Source organism: Leptosomus discolor, chromosome 11 (assembly GCF_034619465.1).
Source record: "Leptosomus discolor isolate bLepDis1 chromosome 11, bLepDis1.hap2, whole genome shotgun sequence".
In the NCBI taxonomy this organism is placed as follows: Eukaryota; Metazoa; Chordata; class Aves; order Leptosomiformes; family Leptosomidae; genus Leptosomus; species Leptosomus discolor.
The window spans coordinates 14,509,068-14,535,065 of NC_141401.1; the positions used below are offsets into that span (position 1 = coordinate 14,509,068).

General features: G+C 43.3%; 2 protein-coding genes across 5 annotated transcripts in view; one reads left to right on the forward strand and one right to left on the reverse strand.

The window, feature by feature from the left end:
• The window catches only part of TMEM266 (transmembrane protein 266), a 59,255-nt gene extending 36,440 nt beyond the window's left edge, over positions 1 to 22,815 (forward strand). The window contains exons 8-10 of the mRNA XM_086471782.1: positions 5,719 to 5,905; positions 18,061 to 18,111; positions 22,220 to 22,815. Of these exons, the coding sequence (XP_086327908.1) occupies positions 5,719 to 5,905; positions 18,061 to 18,111; positions 22,220 to 22,815 (834 nt within the window). The remainder of the gene's footprint in view (positions 1 to 5,718; positions 5,906 to 18,060; positions 18,112 to 22,219) is intronic.
• Positions 22,816 to 23,414: 599 nt separating this feature from the next.
• Positions 23,415 to 25,998, reverse strand: part of ETFA (electron transfer flavoprotein subunit alpha) — a 31,636-nt gene continuing 29,052 nt past the window's right edge. For 2 of the 4 annotated variants that reach the window (XM_086471426.1, XM_086471423.1), the window contains 2 exons: positions 24,402 to 24,482; positions 23,415 to 23,531 (listed from right to left, as the gene is read on the reverse strand). In XM_086471426.1, coding sequence (XP_086327552.1) covers positions 23,493 to 23,531; positions 24,402 to 24,482 — 120 coding nt within the window. In that variant the 3' untranslated portion in view covers positions 23,415 to 23,492. Of the gene's footprint in view, positions 23,532 to 24,317; positions 24,590 to 25,998 lie in introns of those variants that run through there. The other 2 variants (XM_086471422.1, XM_086471425.1) reach the window with 2 other exon arrangements.

Here is a 25,998-nt window from a genome sequence, read left to right on the forward strand (position 1 = left end):
TAAATCATTAGTTTGCAACTGTCTCTTGATTTTTATTGTTACCAACAATGGCTAAACTAATGGAAATAAACATTGGATTGTATCCCAGTGGCAGATGAGTTTTAGGGCAGGGCATTCTGTACAGACAGCACTAATAGAATTGAGCAAAGTTATTGCTTCTGCATTAGACGCAAGTAAGCTTCTGGCTAAAATGTTCATTGATCTCTCTGAAACTGTGTCAATCATACACTGTTGTTAGACCATTAAAGGGAAGACTGCTGAGTCCCTTTTTGAGTCTTACATGCATGTTGTAAAATACCAGAAAGGATGGGTGGCAGGTTTTGTAAAACCAGGCATGTAAACTGAGATGTTACCTACAGCTCTGGGTAGGTCTGTCATGTTACCTGCTTATAAATAAGCACCTAATGCATTCTTTGAGTGAGGAAGTGCACAGGCGTGACCCATAGTTCTTTCTGGTTTGTTTCCTGCCAAAATATTGCTAAGTTTATGCTACAAGAGGATGCTTAACAAATTTTGAAAACACCAAGTGAGTTTAAATTTACCACCAGTGAACTTTCTTTTCAGGCCTGACAGTCTAGTTACTCATTCTTGTATGAGATGGTCTGTTTCTCCCTTTTTCTTGGTAATAGGTGAATTTTCACATTAACTGCATGTATTACACCTTTATTCCTGTCTTCAGCTCCCTCATGGGAGGGTGTAGCCAGGCTTTTCTCAGAGGTGCACAGTGACAGGACACAAGCTTGGAATGTGCAAAATTCCTGTTAAATATAAGAATAAACACTTTCATTAGGAGAATGGTCAGGACTGGAGCAGATTGCCAGGCAGGTTGTGATATACACAACCTTGGAGATACTCAAAACTTGACAGGACAGGCTTTTAACAACCTGAGCTATAAATGGACTTGCTTTAAGCAGGGTGCTGGACTAGATGACCATCACAGGTCCATTTCAGCTTAGATTGTGATGTGATTCTATGAAGTTTTCAAATATATTTTTACCATTGCAAAATATGTTAGGAATTTACTGTTAAAAGGAACCCACCAGAAGCTACCAAGGTATATGTCATTGAAGGTAATGAATATTGTAGGTGTCTTGGTAAATAATGTCAGTAGCAGTCTCAAGTGGACCAGTGCTCAGTTTGTAATTATCTTGAGTCAGAAGATGGTTTACCTTAGTTTCCTTGATTGCAACAAGTTGTCTTCCACACAACAGTATTATTTGCCCACTGACTGGCTGTGGGATTTACAAGGTTCTTAGTACAAAGCTGGTACCTATGAATAAGTTTTAATTTAAAGAAATCAAAGCATATGTGTAAGTTTTATATGCTTTTTTGCTTTTTCCCTCATCCTATGTGTAATATGCATCCTTCCTTACAGGCTGAAGGAAGGATGGTCTACCTGAAAATAGGAAACATGTATTTCTCAGTACAGTTCTCCTGCAGTACTCTGTTTTAGAGAGGCTCAGGTCTGCATTCAGATAGCTACATCAGCTCCTACTGTAAATAGAAATTTCATGTGTTTTAATTGGCTCAGAATTTTTACTTAAAAAGACTGTTATATTTTATACCTTTTAATGATTTATTTAACCTGCCCTGGACTGTGTGACATGCAGTCAGAGCGATCTCATTAGCTCTTTTATACTTTGGAACTGTCTGAGGTCAGTGCTCAATATAATATTTGATAGATATAAGCACCTACAATATAATTTGCTCATGCAGACTCTCACTGAATTATGCCTGTAAGGAACACCCACTTCTCTTAAGACTTAACCTTGTTTTTAGTGGGTTGCTTTTAGTGGCTGAAAGTGTATTCTAGCTTCTACAGTATCTTGGGATAATTTTCAAGTAATAATTGGAAACAATTAGTATTGAACTGATCTCCTGAGTAGATGCATGCCTTTTGTGAGCAAAAATCTGTTTCTTGTTTAACTTTTCCTAGATATTTTATTGAATGTCCTTTCATTTTCTTAAAACAATCCTTATCATAAAAGGTGATTTATTTTTTTTTTCTGTCCTGCCCAGTCCCTTTTTGAACATGCTGGAGACAGACAGTTTGGGTTTGCATTTGGAAGCAGTATATTGGGTTGGGTTTTGTCTCTGTCTTATATGCTTTGTGTCTGTAACACAGTTATGGTTCTGCATCTCTGTGGAACGCGTATGGATCACTTTGCATCAGTAACAGTGAGTGTGGGAGTGAGACAAACGGCATTATTACAATTAATACCCTTGTCTGTCTTAATAAAAAAAAGTTAGTTACACACAGTATTTAATTCTAGCTTTCAACTGATTTAATGACTACATAGACTTCAGGGCAAACATGAATAGGACCTGGAAGGTGATCATCTGAGGTAATGGAAGAGTGGAAGGGAGAGCCTGTGGTAACCAGCTGCAGCTGTGTGGCTTTGTAGGCAGCATCAGCTTCTGCTGTTATCTTTTCTGAACATCTCTGTGTGCTGTTAGTCACCTTGCCCATGATGTTGAAGTCCAGAGCACTGTACTGCTTTACTGTCCTAGGACTTCAGTCCTCATATCTGCTCTTGATAGTCTCATGTTCAGTTGTGGATTTTAGACCAGCTGAACTAGCTCGGTGTTGAGAGCTGATAATAAGACAAGCATGTGGATTGTGTTTGCTGCTAGCAATAAAAGAGGGGTCACATGTCACTTAAAGTTGCGAGTCCTGCATACACTTCTCATCCTCAAGCAGTGGATGAGGGAAGCATTGCGTGAGACAAGACATCAGGTTGAGGTTTCAGTTTCTGCTAGAATGTGACGTTTTTGCTATCTTCATAAGCAGGTGCTTCTCTGCTGCTGTAGGCACAAGCATGTATTTCTGTCTTTCAAACATAAGATGGCAGCAAAGCCCCTTCTGTCTGACATTACCAGCGGTACTAGCTGTTCACCTGAGTAACTCTGGTAGTCATTTTCTCCGTGGACTGCAGTTTCTTATGTTGTCTGTGTGGTTGGGATTCAACGAACATAGTAGCTTTTCCCCATATAAACAGGAAACAAATAATTGTTTGAAGGAAGTGTAGCTGTCCAGCACAGTGATCCCGGCAATGGTTGCAGACTGCACTGCTGCTCGGTCCAGCATGCCAGGCTGAGTAGTCATAGCTTGTTGGCAGAACTGTATGGCATGGAAATTCTAAAGATTGACAGTAATCTGTGGATATTTGGAAGTGCTTGCTTTATTGATTGGAACATGTAAGTGGCATCAGAAAGTCTCTGGTCTCTTCCCTCATTTTTGCTGTAGATTCACTGTAGCAGGAAAGATCACCTAATATGCTTCCTTTTCCACATCCGTAAAATGCAGTGATTCCCTTCAGGCTTTTGATTGTTACATGGTTCAGCCAATCTTTGTAAATGCTTAAGCTGGTTAAATTGGTTGTGATGCAGAAATACAATTGTTGAGCTGACTTTTACATAGTTTTAACTATTTGTGTTATAAAATACCTGCCAATTCTTTTCTCTTCCATGAAAAAAGAAATCATACCCTGCCTCGAAGCCAGAATTAAGCATTTTAGTGGTAATACTTCATTTTCTGACACACAAGAGTGTTTTTGAAGGTTGAAATGTGAAATGTAGAAAAACAGTAATGATGCCTTTTAGTTTGAGCTAGTCAAGTAGATACAGTTAGGCAATAGTTCTTAAAAAAAATATATAAAAACAACCCTCTGGATTTATTTTTTACCTGTTATGTTTGAGTGCATTTCTTCCTTTAAACCAAGGGATTGTCTGAAAGGGTGTCTTTTTCCCTTTTAAAGATGAAATGTAAGATATTTTGGGATTTCTTTTTTTTTTTTTAAGGATAAAACCTGAAATTCTCTGTGTTGTAAAGTTGAGCTCCAGACAGTCCTTTCATGGCTGAATGGACATGTTCATATTGGCACCACTGGTATGGTTTGGGCACCCTAAGCCTGAGGAAGTATAGGCCTGGCTGGGAAAGGAATTAGCACTACCAGTTTGCTACTTTTTCGTAGCTGATAGGTTAACACAGAAACCACCATCTGGGATCTGACACGGAGGTTTCACTGAAGGAATCAAGGAACAGGGCTGTATTTTGACATTTGCTGATACTACCTGCCTCCTCTGACTGCCACTGCCAGAGGACCTTTGGATAAAAGCAATGAGCATTTCATGCAGCCATCTGTCTGCTGCTGCCAGACCTCTGTCCATTGATTTCAAAACAGAAAAAGCTGTGTGCTTTGTTAGATCCCCGTATTAGGTGGTTTGAAATTGATCTGGAAAGCTTAATCACCCTTTTGCTCTCTAGATTTGAGTCTTTCAGTGGGCCTTCTAGTATTGTAGTTCCTTCCCTTATGCTCTGGAAAGCAGATAGTCTCCAGATGTGGCAAACTGGAGTCCCTTTCTCTTTTCTCTTTTTTTCTTAAAATCTGCAGCAGCTCTGTCTTGTTTCCCCTCTAGTTGCTTACACAGCTTGGAGGAACTGCTGGTGCTCTGCAGCGTGCTTGGGGTTTGTGCCATGTTTGATGTGGACTGTGGTGGAACAAACGGTCCGCTGACGGATTCCAAAATCTGACAGCAAAGTAGATTTGAGTCAGCATCTGAGAGGCAAGAGCCAGAACCAGATTCACTTAGCCTACATGCTGTTACACACCAGTTTTCAAGCATCGAGGTGGTAATTCCATCTGTGTTGTAAATGCGGAGTGACAGGTGCAGTGTGGCTCGCCGTAGCATCATGCTCGCTGATGGCTTTTCAGGCCTTGAACTATGGGAGGCCCAGCAATGCTAAATTTTAAATGCCTTAGCCTATTACTCGCCTCATTTGCTTTTTCCTCTCAGACTCTATAATTAGACATGACTTGGTTGCTGCTGTACTGCTGATCTTAAAAAGAGTTTAAAAAAGAGAAACTCTGTTCTGCAGCCCCATAGCTGTGCTGGATGGCAGAAAGGAAGGGCAGTGGGATTTTGTAGAGCTTATATAAGGGTTTAAAGAGTCTCTGCAGCCTCTCCAAAAAAATTAATTTCCTTCTTGCATTGTGGAAGACCTGTGGCTGTCAGACACAAGAGAAGTATGCTGTGTACATCAGTCAGATTGTACCTGGTAGCTTCTGTCTTTTTGTTGGGTGTCTGCTTTATAACACCAGTTGTGAAGCAAATGCCCTCATGATTGCAGAAAGTGATTAACTGCTGTGGCTTGTACAGTTGAGGGGAATGGCCAGAAAAGTGGCAACCTTCTCCAGGGTTTTCTGCACACTGAGTATGGAGGATTTCAAGCTGGAAGAGGATGTGGTGTACCTTCCCCTTGCCCAGTTAGTGGGGGAGGACTATTCTGGGTACTTTGTAGAGAACCTCCCTTCACAAAAATCCTCATTACAAAGTCTAGCAGGTTAGAGATGTTTGTCATGAATCTAAATCCCTAAATGCCTGTTAAGAGTGGTCTTCTATAAAGATTTCATTTATTTTTGGCAGTTGGATCTGTTAAAAGTTGTCCAAAATCATACCTTCAGGATGCAGACATATAAAATAGACCAGCGTGAGGTAGTCGTTACTTTTAGATGATGTGAACAATAGTCCGGCTCACATGGGCTCTGGAAGAGCATCAGCAGCTCGGACTCGCATCCCAGTTCAACTACGTTGTATTTGCTGTCACTGGTCTGCAGTGGTTTAGTGATAAAATGAGTAATAGGTCCCCCACTGTAGAATATAGACTTCTGGCCATGCTTATATGACATCGGTATGTGGTGTTGTTTTTTCCTCTAGTTTGAAATCAGGCAGCTGAGGGCCCACCTTGCTCAGCAGGATTTGGACCTGGCTGCAGAGAGAGAGGCTGCGCTGCAGGTCCCACATGTACTGAACAAACAGAACAGCAACAGGTACAAGGTGGTAGCAACTGAAGACTCGGATGATGAAGCCACTGAGAACATCACTGAGTTGCGACCTCCACGAGGTGAGTGCTGCCTGTGTGCTGCTACCCACTGGCACAGCTGATCCCTTACATGGAGTTACTGAACCCACTAGATCCCCTCACTGTACCAAGGAATTGGTTACTTTCCCTGGAGACTGCATTTTCCCATTTTTGCAAAGAGGCTGCATCTGCTTTGAAGTGTCAGGAGCTGCTGTATTTGCGAACAGGTTCTGAATGGAGCCAATGAAATGACTTGGGAAGAAAATTACTGTGATGTACCTTCCCGGTGTCCTCATGATTATATCCATCAAACACTAAAGCAGCAGCAGCCAAATCAGAATTGGCAAGAGGATAATCACTTGGAGGTAAAAGTGGGAAAACTGAGAAGAACATTGAAAAACAGTTTTGGTCTTTGGTCACTTGAAATTTTGTGGTTTAGCGGACCCATGCATCAGCTGTGAAGCTCGCCTTGCTAGGTAGAGGCTATGCTTTCACCAGGTTGCTTAAAACTGCCAATGCTGGGCAGGCCAGCTGTGCTTGGGCACGGCAGCTGTGTTGCCAGGAGCGATGCACAGTGTAAGCAGCTCCTGCTTGCATATCGAAGTGCCACATGACTATGGTGACGAGCAGTCTGTGACCTGTCTATTGAGCAGGTATGTGGTTCAGGGGAATATCAACAGTTATATTTACTTGGCTCCATTTTTATCACACAAGTGCTAGACCAGAAGTATTTTTGGAAAAGACATAGCTCTCTTTCCTGTGATCCCCCCAACCGTTACAATGGAGCTCAGAATGTGTCCTCATCTCAGTAATGTTTAGTGTCCTATGCCAGAGGAGACAACACTTTCTACCTTAGTGATATGTTAGTCTGTCTTTGATGTCTTAGCTTGGTTATTTTAGTAGAGGAGCAGTATGTGAATATATCTGAATTGGAGGCTTGCATGGTATCTCTATTTTGGTCAAACTCCTTAGAATTCAAGGCACAGAAGTACTTTAATCAAAAGGTTTAAGAGAAAAGACATTTCCAAATTATAGTCCTTTCCATTCTCTACACAGTAATGAAAGCGTGTGGAAATTGCTTTTGTTTTTCCTTCTTTATAATACCTAAGTGCTAACCACAGTTCAGCCATTAATTATTCCTGATTTTAAATTGTATTTAAAAGCAGACAGTTGAGCAGACTGGCCCCTAAAATGCATTTCCCCCTTTTTTTTGTGGTATTTCAGAGATTTCCCCAGTGGATGTATTATAATTTATGCATGTGTTCCTTGAGGGTTACATTTGGAACTAGAGTGTGTTGTACAAGTTTATAAGGAGGCTTGCTGAAATTTTAGTGCTGTGGAGATGCATCTAAAAATTCTTCTGGCCAAGGTATTCATTCCAACATCCAGGTTAACGTAATTACTCATTATTTGTGTCTCCCTGTAAAATGCTGACCACACATGCCACAAAGTAGACACACAATCTTCAGGACTGATTTCTACATTCAGTTAGGTTACGTGATTAGAGAGATTCATGCTTTTCACTGAAAAACAGACATTCAGCAAATAAGAAAACATGCTTTACTTTACATCTTGGGTAAGGTGCAGTTATGTTATATTTAAACATTCATACTGAGTATACAAAATTAGTTTCTCATTCCCAGAAGTCATCTAAAAATACCAGAGGAAATATTGTATCATACATTACATGCAAAACCTTTGTAGATGCATTGAGTGCTTGTCCTCAGAAGCTAAATTCTGGTGACTTTATGTTAACAATTGTGCTTTGTTGAGTGAGGCAGGAGTTGGACCAGAAAAAAAATTCCTGTGGTCTTATAGCAAGGGACACCCATCCATGGTAGTCTAGCATCATGATGGACTACTGATGGGGGCCCCAGTTAAGATTGCATGAAAATCCACAGGCCCAGCAATAATGTTCAGTGCTTTAGTTCACAATCCGGGGAACAGTCAATTGAGGCATAGGATTTTGCATGTAATTTCCTGGATTATTTTGCAAAGGAAAGAAGTAGTAAGCTACCAAGGCTTTGAATCCTGCACTAGAGATTGCTTCTATGTAAGCTACAGGACTTCTAAACCTCAACTAACAGCTTGAGAAGGCAGTTACCCCTGGGAAAGAAAGATCATGAGCCAGCTCTGCCTGGTTCTTCTCCCTCCCCACCTCAACTGGTTCTCTCTTCTCCAGCTCTCCCAGCGCCAACTTGCACTCCCAGTAATATGCTGGCTGTTGCTGCAGCAGCTTTCACCATTACCACTTTGGCATGCAACTAGCATTTTCTTCATCTACACCATGGCTGCTCTGGCCAAAATATATATCGGCAAAACCTGAACGTGCTATGTCGGATGGAAGAGGAGCATGTCTTCAGCTGAAGGTGCCTCCATTTGCACAGTGTGGAAGAGGTATATCTAGCTGGTGTAGGATCTTCTGTCTCCCCATGTGAAATACTCCTGAGATATGGCTTTGCAGAGCACAGATGATTGAGACGTTTCCTGTAGGTCATTTCTGTGTCCTTCTGCTTCTCATGTGCTGTGGTTACACTGGCTGTGCTGTCTTCAGGGCTTGCCAGACCACTTGCTCTGCCTGGAACTGTAAGCCATCAGTGTTTCAACTCCTGACTTTTGGGTCAAAGGTTGTGTTTTGCAAGTTACCCTCTGTGTCAGACCACATTAGGAATTGCTTTGTATCCGTTTTCTCCAACCTGTGTGTTTTCTCCTTAAAGATTCCAGAGCAATGACTGCAGTTAATTATTGTGTGTGCCACATAGCATTTGTGAGCTTTGAAAAATACCTGCAGTTGCCTATTACACTGACTAGTTGGAGGAGAAATAAGGGACCAGGTTGCTTGTACTGTTAAGAGAAAAGCTGCAGTTCAAAGGCAAAACAGGCTTGGATGTGCTGTTCCCTTATGCTCTGGCAGAAAATTAGCCCTACATATAACACCTGAGGGTAGGGTATGGCATGGAATGCATGTGTTTATGCCAAACTTAACTTTGTCAGCCTTCAAAAAAATCGCTGTCTTTGGAGAGCCCTGAATTCTGCCAAACTGGCAAGCTTGAGCTGGCTAGAGAATATACTGCATGAGAAAATGGGATATTCCCTCTCATGCTAATCTTATTTCCCCCGTCTATATTGAACAATGGAAACATTCAGTGCAGAAGACTGTACCACGAAGGGGTTATGGAATAAGAAAGCTCTGAGACTTTTTACTCATTTCCCTACCTGGGAGTTTTATGGGATAGTGTGTAAGTTAAAGCTCCTCAGGGGCAGCTGCAGCTTGTACTCTGGTATTTACACTGGATTTTGTGCAGCCCTTTACTACAGCATTCGGTAAAGTCAGTCAAGTAACTCCAGCATCACATGGTACACACAGCACCTCAGGGAATTTGTGGAGACACACACTGTGGCCTGCAGCAGGAGAGTACTGTATGTGCTGGCTGATTTGGCAGCTTTCAGTATGCGTTTTCACCCAGCTCTTCTTTCTGCAGATCTTTTTGTATCTGAAGTGCCTTAATTGCTGGTACGAGACTGGGAAAGGCAACAGATCTAGTCAGATGGTCAACTGAGTGAGTGTCCCATAACTCCCCAGCTAATATTTCATGGCTCTTCTTGAAGGACCACTTCTTGAGGCCGTACAGCTGTAAGCAGTTTGTGGCCTGATCAGTCCTGTGCTAATACTCTGAATAATGAGCTGGTTGCTGCCTCGCATGCTTGTCTTCCCAGAGTGGTCACCAAGACCTCCTAACATAGTAGGAATAACTCTGTGGAAAATGTATGGATATATGGTATTTTCTAGTTAATTTGGCTAAGCAGCAGGAAATTTTTCACCTTTAACTTGCTTTGAATGGAGGCTTTATTTGTCTTGAGAAAAAAAATTGATCTCCAGAGCGGACAAATGTGAAGGCTAAAACACATGCTTCAGCATGCAAGTCAAAGGGTACTATTATCAACACCAGGAAAGATGAGGGACTCGAGAGAAGGGCAGGACTCTAGGAGCTATAAACCCAGGGCAAAGCTCTGACACTTGCTGCACTGTGAGCACTTTACTTAGCTTCTCTGCCTCAGTTTGTAAAGAGCTTAGGGTAAAAGCTGTTGCATGTGAATGCACAGCACCATCACTAATGATTTTCAGGACCATTGTGGTCAGTCTTTCTCTAAGAGCAAGGGAAATATCCTAAGTGCTGTCATCACCGTTCTTCGCAGAGATGGTTACCATTTGTCATAATGGCAAATGTTATTGGCAAATATTATCCTATCTCTAAATGATAAAGGAAGTTTTTTTCTCTTGGTGAGTTCTTACCTTGCAGAGTATGTAACCAGTCATGGTCAGAATAACATCTAATGTTTTCGGCTCCTGCACAAATCATTTTTAGTGTTTGGTATACTAAGTTCCAGGCTTCAGGGAATGCCAGGTTCACAGTGCCCCATATAGCCATTAATACTTCCTTCCAAAATTTATTATTCTTTAATCTCTCCCATAATATATGAATTAGAGTCCCTAGTGGAAATTCCTCATTTTCCTGCATATATCATTTGAGTTTTTGAAATTCTACAGTACTGCCATAGTTTAAGATTAATATGCCACCCTTCTATTCCTTTGAGCAAGAACCGGATCCTAGCTCTGTTACTTCGCATTGTGGAAAGCTTATTTTAGCTATTCTGAGTCAAATTTCCATTTTTATGGGGTTAGCAGTAAGTCTTTTGCTTTTGGGGGACTGCTGCAATTTATGATCATGCCTGGAAAAAAGTAAAGCTTGTTCTCCCCTTAGGTACCCACTGTTTTGGAAGTGAAGAAAGTAGGATATTGGGAAGGGAACGTGAAAAATTCTGGAGCTTCAGAGGACTTCCCTTAAGATTATTCATACGCTGTCTGAGAAGGCAAAGCAGGGCACTGGAAAGGATTTTTGTCAGTTGTTCCTTGCAAGGCAGTCTGAGCTGGTTGAACACTTTTAAACTCTGAGCCAGTTCCTTTGGTGATCATCATCTGTTAGTGCTCTGAGAGCGCCCTGGTAGTGTAGAACAATAGATAAAAAATAGTTCATGGTTATTTTCAAATGTTGAAATGGATCTACTTTGAAGCCTACTCCTGGAAATGGTTATCTCTTAAGTGCACTCCGTGAAGAGTGAGGATTTGGCTTCTCTGTAGGTGCCTCTTTCAGGCTTTGTGGTTCTCTGCACTGTTCATCCAGGCAGGAATCAAAGGCACTGAACCTTAAGCAACACTTATGTAAATGTGTGTGTAGTTAGGGAAGTTAGGCTCTTGAATTGCTTATTCACCAAATGGGTGGGGTAGGAACTCTTCACTTCCAGAAGTGGTGAGCGTACAGTCACGCATGTGAGGTTGAAGTTGTCTCCCATCATTAATGTGAAGAGGTGCGAAGACATTGCTGACAGGTAAAAAGGAACACAGAACTGGAATGTTTTCCACTGTCCAAGCATGCAGCCCCTTTCATAATAATCCCTTTCATAAACAGATCGTGCTCCATGTGACAGCAGTGATGGATTTTGCCCTCTGCCACCATTATTACACTGTTCCAGCATCTCACTTTTCTAAATTATTAGAAATCTTTTCCTAATTCCCAGTCTACATTTATTCGTTGCCAGTTTATAACAATTTGTTCTTGCATCCTTTTGCTGAAATAATTCTTCTCTTTCCCTGATGTTTACCCAGTAAATTATTGTTTTGTTGGTAGCCATATTCTTTCTCAACCTCTGTTTTTCTAGACTCAACAAATGTGGCTATTTTGCAAAGACAGACCCAAGTTCCTCTGTGTTTGCTTCAGGCTGCCAGGAACAAGCCAACTCATGATGTGGATCTGCCGATCCATATTCATAGAGAACAAGGTTGGAAGCGGCATTGAGAGGTCCCCCAGGCCATCCTCTAGCCAAAGTCACCAGCCATGTTGACACACATGTGTTTTGCATCTCAGCCATGCTCAACTCTGCACACAGTGCTCTTGCAGCATGATCTGCTAAAGCAAGGGCCAAAGCCACCCTATTTCTTGTCAGTTAAGGAATTTGATTTTCTGTCCTGATTTTTCTGTCCCAGCAGTATCTGCTGATAATGCAGCCTGTTCCATATCCTGGGATTTCCTGCTGCACAATGATTTCCATCTCAGGTTGATACCTTGCTTAGAACCAGGATGAATCTCTTGCTCTGTTTTCTGTGCAAGTTAATTTTGACTGTTCCTCTTAAGGTGGATTATCCACAGGCTCAGACATCCATCTGACCTCTGCAGGGACTGGGTATCTGTGTGAACGGAGCAGCCGTGTGAGTACTGCAGCTTGCACTAGTGTGGTCATCTGCCGCCACACAAAAAACAGGGGAAGCCTCCTGGAACGTGCCACCTGGCTGTTCATGTTTTCTTTTGGCACAAACTTTCCATGTTGCTAGAGGGAAGGGGAGGGAGACCTTTGAGGGCCAGCAAAGGAAAGGGGGAAAAACTCTGCTCGGGTCATCTTGCCCAAGACCAGAAAGGTGAACTAGACAGTACAGCACAGCCTAGGGAGCATCCATGTGCCTTAAATGAATGTACAAGTAAGCAGGGAGCCGTGCTTGGACTGGTGAGAAGAGGAGGAGGTTAGGTCTGGCTGAGAATTTGGTGATGGTGGAGTTCAGATGGCCAAGGCTAGACAGATCTGGAATGCCAGAGATCACGGGCGATCTGCAGGGTAAAACTCCTGGGGAAGGCTACAGCTTCATTGGGGAATTTTCCCCTGTGGATGGCCAGTCTGCTCTCAGAAACCCCTATAGATGTCCTTTTTAATGTGCATTCTGTCTTCCTTTCTCACTGTGCTACAGTGTCATACCAAAGCTATGCTCTTTTCAGGCAAAGTCAGGTTGTGGCAATGTTATTGGCTCGTGTCAGAGCAGCGTAGTGGTCATCACTGTTCTTATTTCTAGAAGTGTTTAGGGGACAATAATTGGATCTTCTAACTTGTGCCTTGAAAAACCTCCCTGCTCAAAGTGTATCTTAGTGGTTTTTATTGCAAAGTGGATTTTATGCTACATTTCTTTCCCAAATGCGGTACTTTTAGGAGAAGGTGCTGGTGTCAGATAGCAGTGATGGAGATGAAAGATCTGCTTCTTTAGAAACCTCCTAGTAAAGATTGCTTTCTGGAGGAAAGTTGGGGTAAGACATGACTCTACTCTGAGGATGTACATCCTTAGTGGGAGGCTACACAGCAGAAAAAATAACCTTCCAGTTCAGAAAATTCAGCTTTGAGACATAGAAGGCAATACAAGCAATGGCAATAAAAATCTGAAGTAAAAGACTTTAATAATGAAATATTTCAAAAGAAATCCCCCTTATAAGGCCTCTAATCTAAAAGATGTGCAGATGGTATTTATTGTATGCAACGGGGTTGCAGACGGATTCACTAAAGTCATTGATGAAACAAAGATCACTGTTGAGGGATATTAGAACTAAGAGAGATCTGCCTTGGGTGGAATGTATTTTGTGTGTTTCACCAAATTTATTAGGTTTTTATAGGGCCGGGAGAGAGAGATTACAACGTTGTCTCTTGGGTCAGATGAGATTATATGGGACTGTACTCGTAGTTTATTACTCCCTGAACCGTTTTAGTGTGTGTTCTGAGCCTTGCAGGAAAAGAACGGGCAGATAATTTGAAAACCTTAATCAGACAAAATCCAGTAGCTGTCAGACAGATCCTCACCAAGAACCACACATTTTTCCAATAACAGAGATTTGGGTAGCAGGCTAAGAGACAGGATGTATTTCCCCATCTTGATTTGACTTTACTGCACTTACAGCCTCACAGAAGTGGTTGGTTACAGTGTCAGGGAAGGCTGTGTTGGTTTTTATGCGATAGGTAGGAGACTGAGCAGCCTTCCCAACCAGACATTCCCTTGTGTCTAGTGAAAAGTCCTGATCACGTTGGAGTCAGCCCTGCTGTCTGTCTGTGGTCCCACATAACTCTGCTGTCTCACCTCTTACAGCTATATAGTTGCTGTCTTCCACTGTAGGTGAAGCGGTTCCAGGTGCCTCGTTCTGTCATGCCATTTTGGCAGTCATTCACACCCTGCACTACTTGAGCAAATAATGCTCATGGACTGTAGAGGACAGCCCGTCTCTGCTCATTCCTTCTCCTGTCCAGCTAAACCTTCTTTCAGCTGAATTCCTCCACAGTGCTGCTGCATCTTTTACTGCTTCTCATCACGCTCTCTTTCCAGGGAAGGTTGTAGAACCATCCTTGTTTGCCACAGGTTTGGATGGGTTTTCATGTGGGGAAGAGCTGCCTTGCTCTACCTTCTCAACCCACAACTATGGGATCTTCACCACCAGATTTGTCACCAGGTTTCCTGGGGCTAAAGGCTTTCATTCATTACGTGTAGGTGTGGTGCTTAGGGACATGGTTTTGTGGTGGACTTGGCAGTGCTGGGTTAACAGTTGGACTCAATGATCTTAAAGGTCTTTTCCAACCTAAATGGTTCTATGGTTCTTCCTGGTGCATCTGGCAAGAGGATCCCAATCACCGTCCATAGACATTTTCCTAAGGTTGCTATTTCCAGGGGAAATAAGAGCGAAATGCTTTTTCTTTCTACTTACCACCAGTTCCTTAATTTACTATAAATACCATTTGGTCATCGTTATGGCTAAGGACTTTTAAATGGAGAGTTTCCATTCTGAAAAAGGAAGTGCAGGTAACATTCTTCCTTTCTAGGAAAGGAAGAAAATTAAGTCTTCTGGATGCTGAAAATTCTAAGGTGGCAGAAATAAGGGAAAAAAATGTTTAAAAAACCAGGGAAACTGAAGAATGCGGTATTTCTTGAGACAGCTCCCTTTCTGGAGCTGAAACTGAAATACACTGACAGCGGAAAACACTATGTAGAATTTAAATAAGCAGTCTGCCCCTTCTGTAAAAGCTGGTCTGCCCTGCTTGCTCATACGAACTTCCTACGTGCCACCAGCTCAAATGTAGTTGTGCTCCTGATCCCATTTGACTGCATATTCTGAGCAGTAAGGACTTCATCTCATTGCAAATCACCGTAAAGTACTTACACATGTTCCATAGTAATGTGCAGTACTGTACTTTTTGTGTATATATTTTATATGCACAAATAGCTGCTTTCAGTTGTATATTTGGGGCATTTTTTTTAAACTCTTTGCTTTCAGCAATGAGGAATATAATGAGAGCTAACTGGAATTGTTTATAGCCTCTTATGCCCAAAGCAGCTGAGACTCCCATATGACTATGATAAGTTTGTTAATTGTCAGTTTGCTTTAATGTAATGATTCAGAAACTTAATCTGTTGTTGAAATATTTATTCTGCTGTTGTTATTCCATTACTCTTTATTGTTTTTATTCATAAGAAACCATTCAAGGTAAATATATATGTATTTTATCTTTTATACACACATGCATGTGTGTGTATATTGTATTTATAGATAAATAGATAAGCAATGTAAAACAATGACATAATTGGACATCACATAATAACGTGAAAGTAGGCAGCTCTGCCAATCCTGTGTGCAAGTGGCCACGTGCACAGCCAGGCCCATGAGTGACTTTCCTCACCACTCAAAGGGATCCGAGCGAGAGCATTACAGGATTTCCTTTTCAGCTGTTTGGCATTGGCCTTCGCTGAGGTAAAGAGTAGTCTGCAGCTCTGTGCAAAATCGGTTTGGAAGTGACTGATGGGTTTGAGAACAGTGCCCTGGTACATTCTGTTAGTGGATGGACACAGGGCCAGGGCAGTAAGTGGGTGCCATCCTAAAGATGGCCTGATTTGGGCCTTGCCATGAGACAGGAGAAGCAGACGAATAACTTTTCCAAGTTGTTTTCTGTCTTCGGTGCAAAGCAAATTGACATTTGGGGCAGACGTTAATGAGAGCCAAAGGAAGCGAGAGCACCCCAGGCCCCCTGTTCATTGCACCGAGCATGGCTGTGTGCTTTTGCCAGGCGGAGGAGGGATGACCCCCGCATGCGGAACATGCCCTCGTCCAGGCCAAACCATAGTTCTATTTCCTCATTTCTCTGCTTAGAATTAGACTCTAAGTTGTTATGCTGGGCGTGCATTACCAAAAATACAGATAGGCAGGTGTTTTCTGATTGTAGCTGAAGGTTCCATGTCTGAACAAGAACCTGTATCTATATGGGCTGACAGATTTGGTGGCATTTAGAGTATAAATTATGCATGATTGAAATGAAGTGTATTTTCATAGCAGATAGCTGAAAAGCCTTGCAATGTACTCCTAATTCAGCAGCATTGCCTTGAGCTGCTCTGAGGCCTCTTTTTTAAACTCAGACATTAGCACAAAGCACACCTCTGACTGCAGGCATTTAAAGATCAACAAGGGCCAAAAAAGCTTTTAAGATCCAATGAAACCAGGAAAACAACCATGTTGCCTTTCAGTGTCAGGTTAGATTGCCTTCTTATGAGTGCAGCTATTTCAGGTACAGAGTGCTTGGTGGTTTGGGTCTTGTTGTGTGGAGAAAGTGTTCCCCAGAAAACATCTGTTTCTTTCACCTGCAAACCGCAATGTGCTGTGAAAAGGCAGGACTGTAGCCACAGAGACCCAGGGGGACGAAGGAAATCTGGCTCAAAGGGATGAGCATGGTTTTCTGAAACATGGTATCAAAAAGAGCACTTAAAAGGAGAGAATGCTTTTAGAGTGCACGATACACCGCAAATTGGGCTGGGCAGGTCAGTCAGGTTTTTTGCAAGCTTGAAATTCTTCCTGGATTGGCGATACTATTTTCTTAGCAGCAATATTTGCCTTCTGCTCAGAATCACCACAAGAGGAATTTGTTATTATCTTTTTCAGTAACTGTAAAATGTTGTGCTTTTCCGTAAGGTAACATGAAATCCCACTGCCGTCTGCAGCACCTAAAATCTGTATGTGCAATATAGCTCCTGCTGTCCCTTCTGTGGCCACGTCTTCATTTTTATCTTACCATTATTGAAGTTCAGGTGTGGCTCTCATGTATTTACTACAAGTGTAGTGCTACACCCTTGACTGGTAAAAATCTTTACAGTATGTTTTAAGCCAACAGATAATGTAATGTTAATATTGTGCTATATATTACATATGTTTATTTTATATACAACAAAATAACTCTATTCATTCTGAATGAAAAAAAAAAGACATTCTTTTAGGAGTAGGGATTTACACATTGAAACTGTCTGGATTTACAACTGCTAGAGAGCTGGCTTGCCTGGCTCTGGTTTTTGTTTCCCACAGCTGCACTTGTGCTGAGCTGGAGAGGTGTTTTCACTTGGTTGGTAAGCTCGTTGTGTGGCTTTTATTGGCCGTGTCATCATAGGTGGAACAGGGGTAGTTCTAGCCATTCTTCTGGAAACATACTGGATATCGTTTCCTCTTTAAGTCAACTGTGGTTCACAGGAACAAGTTGAAAACACTAGAAGGAAAGAGTGTGCAGGAACACAGGTAGGCTACTCAGGAGTGATGGTTGTCATTGCTGTTCAGCATGGCAACAGCAAAGGTCTTGGGAAGGGATTGCAAATGAAAATGAAGAGCAATGTTGGGCCACATGAAAAAAAAAGTACTGAAAGAAAACAAGTATCCCTCCAGGAGAAATAAAACTTGCCCTCCCAGTGCCCCTACCCAGCAAGCTGCTTGGCAGAAGGGGGTGGCTGCAGGCTGGTAGGGAGCAGGGTGCTTGGGCTTGCACCGGGGAGAGACCAAGGTTAACGTGAGTGAGAAGGCAGCTGGGTACGCAGCGCCTCCCCTTCTGCAGAGCAACCGCGTGGAAGGAGGTGGTGTAACTGCAGAGCAGAAGCAGGTCTGGCTACGCTGGTGCTCTCAGTTCAGGCTGTCAGGATAAACAGAAGCTTCATCCTTGTGCCATACGCGGGAGGGGAGGGCCCCGCTGACCAAAGGCCAGCATTGCACTTGTCTTCACGCGCCAGGGGAAGTGGTCAGCCCTGCCTCAGTCTGCAAAGGTCACAGAGCATGTGTTCTTTGGAACCCGGAATGCCTCATTCCTGGGCTAGTGCCATGAAGAACTGCAACAAATGCTGATCCCTATTTTGGCTGCAGCCGTGGGGTGGGTGGGGGATATAGTGTGTTGCCAAATCACTCCTGATCTTCTGGCCTAAGAATACACAAAAGGTGCTGCTCTGGGCTCACCGGGCGGAGGAGAGCCTTTCATGGAGTGGAATTTCAACCATTTAATCAAATAAATGGTCTTCTAATGGCTGCCTTTTGTTCTTTCAGAGGATGACATGAATAATTACATCAGTCGATACTACAGCGAGCCTAGCAGTGGTAAGTTTCGCTTGAAAACGTAAATGTGAACTACATTTTTGTGTTGCACTGTGAGCTGTCAACCAGGTGAGACTGAACAATGGTGTAGATCTGTCCTGGAAATGAAACCCACCATGGCGTCTCTTGGTTTGCTCCGTGGAAGTTTGTACCAAAATAGTAATTCTCTAAAGGTTGGAGGGCCCCCAGTTTGCTCCTGCTGAAGGCACCCATCATAGTTTGGAGGTCTGGGAGAGGTTAATTCCCTCTGGCTAGGCTGTCCAGGCTGCAGAGCAGTTCAAATGGACCTGAGTTAGGACAAGAGGAAATGGCCTCAAGTTGTGCCAGGGCAGGTTTAGATTGGACACTAGGAAAAATTTGTTTACTGAAAAGAGTGGTCAAGCATTGGAACAGGCTGCCCAGGGCAGTGGTGGTCACCATCTGTGGAGGTGTTCAAAAAATGGGTAAGATGTAGCACTTCGGGATGTGGTTTAGTGGGCCTGGTGGTGTGGGGTTGACAGTTGGACTTGATCTTAGAGGTCTCTTCCAACCTAATGATTCTATGAGAATGAATGGCATGGATGAAATAAGTGAAAAGACGCGGGGAGCTGGCTTAGCCCAGCACCATGCTGGGAACCTTTCAGACAGGTTAAACTGGATGGTAAGAAACCTCAGTGGCAGGTGTGGTCTGTGACCGGAGGTCAGGCTTCAACTGGATGTCCCCTGGCAGGGCTCCCTGCTGGGCCAGTCAGGCCTGCCGGGGCTCTGGGTGTTATATATAAAGTGTGTGTACATATATAGGTATATTATAAATGGGATAGATACATATATATACACATGGAGACATTGTCTATAACAGGTGTTATGGGTAAGTGTGTATATCTATCTATATATGCAAAGATATGTATATGTAAAATCTGTATATATAGGTGAGAGACTGTGTATTGATCTGCACATAAACTAAGTATCTATAAAAAATGTATGTGTAGACATATAGGTACAGTATTTTTATTTGTGTGTATCTATATACATCCCCATTATATACATGGCTATTTATAATGATATATGAATCTGTACATAGGTGTATGTATGTTTAAAAAGAGAGATGAAAAGGACAGGGAGATGTGAGTGACCATGTCTCTGTATATACATGTATATATATGTATAATTTTGTGTGTGCTCACATATGGGTATAATGTATAATATATGCATATCTCTATATATACATTTCCCATACACACTCAAAGTGAGATATACATTTGCATTTATATATAAAGGTACGCATTATATACAGATGATGTACTATGTATACACAGCTATACACACACACACGTATCTTCCCCATATCAATATGGATAAATCTCTCTCTATATAAAGATAATCTGTATATAATAGGGGGGTGTGAGACTGTGTGTATGTACCTATGTATTATCTATAATATATATGTGTGTGTGCATATATATGTACAGGCATATAGTATTATTTATAGATGTACATCCCTGTAATATACATCGAGCTACAAAAGGTGTGTGTCTCTATGTTTGTATGTATAATAGGTGTTACATATAATACAGATGTGTGTGTGTGCTCCAGTATAGGTATAACATATTATATATGCTTATCCCTATGTATACATTCCCTATGTTTGTACACACACAGTGAGAAATATATATTTTGTGATAAAGTATATGTGTGGGAGTGTGTGTGTGTGTATTCTGTTAATTACATGCAATTAAAGGAGGACCATGTATTATCTAGTATATATACCAAATGTCTGTGTGTACAGATACGGTCTGTATACTGTATTATATATGGGGCTCGTAATGCACATCCTGTATGTACCTAGATAAATCTCTATATAAATATTATATGCATATAGAATATGTGAGGGAGCAGGCAACTGTATAGACACGTACACAGAGACGTTGTGCAGAACACGGGTGCACACGCATTTAGAGAGGGCGGTAGTGGTGTTATTTACAGATGTACATCCCTCGGTGTTCAGCCCCGTTACACACACTGCAATGTCTGTAAAGGTGGGTGTATCTATACAGCTATATGAATAAAGGTGCATGTTCATGTATAGGTATGATGTATTTTATATATACACATACCCCATAAATACACACAGAGATATATGTTATTTATATATAAATGGAGGAGGGCTGTGTGTATTCAATTTGAAGATAGATAATTATGTGTATTTAAAGTGGGGGCTATTACAGTGTGTGCATATATAAAATGTCTGTACATACATAATGTATTATATGTGGGGCTAATACACACAGACACATCCATTCCCCATATCTGTATGGATAAATCTATACATAAAGATTACATGTATATAAAATAGGGGAGGGGTGTGAGAGAGGGACTGTCTGTATATACCTATGTATTACAGATATGTGTACATATATATGTTTATGTATGTATATAGATGCCCTCTATATACACCCTGATGACATGTTTGGAGAGCTATTAAACAAAAAACCCCTAAGGTGTGTATCTGTGTATGTGTGTGCGTGTAAGTTAAAGGCTTTATATGTAAGGGGGGTGGTGTTCATGTATAGCTGTGATGTATATCCCTGTATTTATTCATTCCCTCTGTGTGTGTATATATATATACACACACACATACAGAGTGAATAATACATAAATATTTATATAAAGGGTAAGCATACATGTGGGAAAGTGCGCATGTATTCTATTTGAAGATAATTAGATGTATTTAAAGGAGGGGACTATATGTGTGTATCTATATAAAAACTGTACATATATAGGTATACTGTATCATATATGGAGAGTGTGTGTGTGTCTCTACACACACACACATGTGCACACAGTCATATTCCCCATGGCTGTATAGATAAATTTCCATAGAGAGAGTATGTGTATATAAAACTGGGGGAGAGGGCAGAGGTGTGAGAGAGACTGTGTATATACACATACATATTTTATTGAATACGTATGTGTACATGTGCACATTTATATCTATAGGTATATAGTGGTATTTATAGCTGTGTATATACAGATGGATATATAAAGTGTGTGTGTGTATGATTTAAAAGCTGTGTAATAAAGGGTGGGGGTGGTGCATGTACAGGTATGCTGTATTATATATGTATATCCCTATACATAGATACACATTCCCTTTCATATGTGTGTGTGTTCTGTTTCAAGGGGGGAATAATTACATCTATTTGAAGGGGGGGCCTATGTACCATGTAGTGTATGTATCAAACGTCTGTGTGTACATATGTATGTATGCTGTATTATAGATGCAGTTCCTTATACATACACACACACTCCCCATATCTATATGAATAAATTTATAATGAAGAATGTGTTTTGTGTATGTGCTGACATACTATGTATATACTCTGTGTGTGCATGCACATATATATAGGTATACAGTATTAGAGCTGTGGATCCCTCTATATACATTCCCATTATATATAAAGTGATCTATAACTAAAGATGGGGTGTTCACATGCAAGTATAATGTATTATGTATGGATATACCCCCCCCCATATACAAACATAGACACAGAGAAATATATATTTATCTAGAAAAGGGGTGGGATGTGTTTGTGTTACCGCGGTCTGCTTGATGATGGGTAATTATATGTATTTAAAGGGGGGAGCCATGGACAATAGTGTGTGTGTGTATGTATGTGTATATATATATATATATATAAATAAAATCTTTTGCTCAAATGTCTTTGTGTACATGTATATATGGAGCTCCATAGATATATTCATATAGATATATATACACCCCCACACCTGTTTTCCCATATCTATATGGGTAAGGCTACATATAAAGATTATGTGTATATAACATAATGTGTAGAGGTATCTACACATACAGTACATGTGTGTGTACAAATCTATAGATGTAGGTGATACTATTTATGTACAATAGCCTTCTCCCTACACCCTCCTTCTATCCATGGATCTACAAAAGAGGCATGTCTCTAGACAGAGGGATGTATAATTTATTTTAAAAAAACTATATAAATAAAGGGTTTGGGGGTATGCAGGAAGGTATTCATATATAACTATATTTTAATTTATGTACATCCTGCCCACCCCGAATCTCAGCTGCCTCTCTGTGCTCTTGTCCCTGCAGATGGCGGCGTCCCTGAGGCAGCCATCTGCGTGGTCACCACCGCTGCCATTGACGTCCATCGCCCCAACATCTCTTCCGACCTCTTCACGGTGGAGGTGCCGATGCGCCTGGGCAGCACCGGGACATCCGCCAGCATCACGTCGGGCAGCGCCTCGCGCTCGACCGTCAGCTCTGGCACCCAGGCCTGCAGCGAGAGCAGCCAGACGCTGGGCTCCTCCCCAGACTGCAGCACAGCCTGCGAGGACACTGCTGCAGAGGCCAGCGCCGGCCCAGGGCCTGCCCTTGCGCCCAGCCGGCAGCGGGTGGCCCACGCCATGGTGCAGGAGCTGCTCTCCTCCCTGTCGGAAGAGGCCTGCCTGGTGCAGAAGGGGCTGGATCCTGTCAACCTGAAGCTGCCCAGCCCCGCGGGCTCAGTAGGGGCCAGCCCTGACCTGGGCCACCGGCTCAGCATCTACAACCGCAGGAACCAGGACAGCCTTGATGTCTTCCAGCTCAAGCCCCTCATTGACTGCCCCCAAGGTGCCCCGATGATCGATGAGAAGTATGGGGCACTGGGGCCGCCGGAGCCACGGCTGGGCAGGGTTCCTGAGGCCTAGGGCCAGCATGGGCCAAGGGGGACAGCTGTGGGGACCCACTCACTGTGTTGGGTCATGAGGCTGCCACAGGCTAGGTCATAGTGCTGGAGGCAACCCATGGCATCTCCTGCACTGGCCAGGCCAGCATCACCTGTGGTGCATGACAGACCTGCCCTGCCATCAGCTCTGAGCCAGCTGCGACCTACAGTGTCCTCCGGGGCACAGTGGACCTTCCACCAGTCTTAGGCCAACGCCAACGCACAGTGTCTGGGGGCACAGACTACAGACCTGGCCTGCTGCCCACCCAGGGCCAGCTCCGACGGTGTCTGGGATCACCAGGGCAGGGCCTGCACAGACTCACAGCGTGCGCGTGCAGGACAGAGCTGCTGGACAGCTTGGGCCCAGCCTCGCCCCCAGGCCTGAGCCTAATCTGGGGCTGAGGATAGCTGGAAGGGGAGCAGGGATTGGAATAAACAATGACAAACACGTGCTGCCTCCTGCCTTAAATCCCTCTTTTTCATTCCCTTTCCATCCTTCCAGCCCATCAACACCCCCCCCCCCTTCCCTCTCTGTGCCATCCCATTGTCCACCAAAAAACACCCAACACCACAGTGACCCCAGCTTTTTCCAGTACAATCCTTTATTTGCCCTTACACCCCACCTCACAACCCAACTGCAGGGTAGTGTCCATCGCATCCTTACTTCTTCTTCAGGAGCTCCGTCATCTCTGGCACAGCCTGCAAACACCAGTGCTGGGGTAGTGCGTGCTCTCCTTCTGACCCCCCCCAGACTCTCCATGTGCAGCACCCAACCCCCCCAGTTACACTCCCCACCCTCCCACCCCTCATTCCCAGCACACCACTCCAGGGGCTGTGGGTCACCCCAGCTCACAGCACTCCCCACTTTTCTCCTGCTGAATAAAGCCTCTTAATTATTTAAGAGCGCTACATTTCCATTAGGTGGAAATAATGCATTCGTACAAAATTTATTAAGGAAATTGTCTACATGGTGTTTCTTCAGACTGTGACTTTGTCTTGGGCTTACAAAAGGCCCGTGCTCACCATGAGCCAGCAGGCATTAGTTCAGGAGTGGCATTAAGTGCTGGCAGAGCTTCTGCCCACGCCTCTCCACAGAGCCGCTGCAAGCTCCGCCAGTCACACGTGTGGACGCGCGCAGCAGCGGCTCACACACGCCAGCTGCAGGCACGCCGACACGGGCTAGCTCACAGCGTGGCTCTCCCAGGGGGAACGCAAAGTTCCTCATGGGCGTCGGTAAGGCAGCAAGCCCAGGCAAAAGTAAGAACTCCTGCCAACTCTGTACTTTCCTACTTTATGAAGCTTAAAAATACATGTAAGCACCTATGTGCAGTTATTTCTCAAAATGGTTCCTATTCAGGAACTCAGACTAGCAGCAGGCTGGCTGTGACACCCCCAACACACACGACAGCTGCTGCTTGCAGGGATTGAGTTTTGAGCATGACAATCAGAAAGCAAATTCTCTAACAACAGGACAACTCAAAGCAAACAACCCCCCTTTAGCACTTGCTAGCTAAGCCAGCATTAGCTCTCTGCAACAGTTACCCCATCTCTTGCCAAGTTTAGCCTCACCTGAAATAAGTCTGCCACGAGTCCGTAGTCTGCCACTTGGAAAATTGGTGCTTCTGGATCCTTGTTAATAGCAACAATGGTCTGCAAGCAACAGTAAAGCACCATGTGAATCGTTACAGTACTGTCTAGGGCTGGGTTACAAGGACAGGCCTTCACCAGGAAACACGGGCTGAATTCTCCCCAAGCCCCTAGAAGCAGAAGATACAGATTGCAGCATTTAACAAACGGGTTTTTTTTTTTCCCCTTTCCACCTCAAAAACAAGTGAACAAAAGCAAACACCACCATCCCACCTCCCTTCCCTGCTCATCACATACATCAGGGCTAGCCTTCCCTGTTGAAAAGAGCCTAGAAAAAAAATTACCTGCAAGCTCTAAGCGATACCATTACAGAAACAACTCAGCAGAGGCATTTAAAACAAGTACAGTAAAGCCCTGCCTAAAGGCCTCTGTACTTACTATGGGACACATCATCTAGTTTGTCACACAGCAGAAAAACACACGAGCGAAATCCGAACGCAACCGTCCAGAAAAAATGGCTTTCTTGGTTTTAAACCCTGCCATACAGGTAAATCATTCTGCAGCCGTCTGTGACACCTTCCAGCAAAATAAGCACGGGTGTCCACACCAAATTCTACACCAGGACAGGGAGCGCTCCATAAAGGACGAGGGGAAAAAGAAGACAAGGACAGCTCATAAAACGAGCCTTACACCAAGCAGGGGGTCTACACCACAGCACTCCCATACTGCCTTCCTGCCGAAACGCTGCCAGTGTGAGCTCTGCCGCGAGGCTCCAAGGCTCCCCGGACAGCACCAACACAACGGTTACGTGAGGCACTTACTTACCTGCCATTCCCAGGCAGCCACAGTTCCCATCTCTCTCTCTCTCTCACTCCCTCCACTGAATGTACTTGTCCAACAAAATTAACAGCTCAGTAGCACATGCCTCGTGGCAGTAACTCAAAAGTTTGCAAATCCTGTGTTCTTAGGCCCACAGAAATGTTTTTTCTTCACAGGTCATTTGTATCCTGTGACTCGCCGTACAGAAGGCCCACATCATAGACGCAAGAAGGAAGTACCTACAGCAGAGCACTGCTGCTGCCCTCTTGTCAGCTCCTAAGCAAAGACCTGCAAGTAGTCCAGTAATGTTTCCCCTGAAATATTTTTCCCAAAGTTTTATTGTTTTTATTTGTTACCCCCTCTGCGAATGCAAACCTCCACTGACAATGCTAACACAGGCTCTCTCTAACTGTCCTCTGAGGCCCTGCCATTCTTGGCAGAACTGTTCACAGGGGCAAGAGGCCACAGGGGTAACACTGGGGGCCCAAGCAGTGGCACATGGGGAGCTGCTGGCTCTGTCCTGATCACAAAAATAATCACAACCAGTTCCTTGCAGAACTCTCTAAAGCTTTACTTCGGCAGCCTCGTCCTTCCTCTGTCTCCACTAGCTGAAGTTATTTTAGTTAAGATCTGGTTCTCTACCTCATCGCTAAATCAGACTCTCCATACTAAGAAGCAAAAGCATCACCTTGCTTGCAACAAACTTTGCAAGTTAAATCTCTTAGAAAGAAAAGACATTGTAACTGCCTCAGGAGGGAAT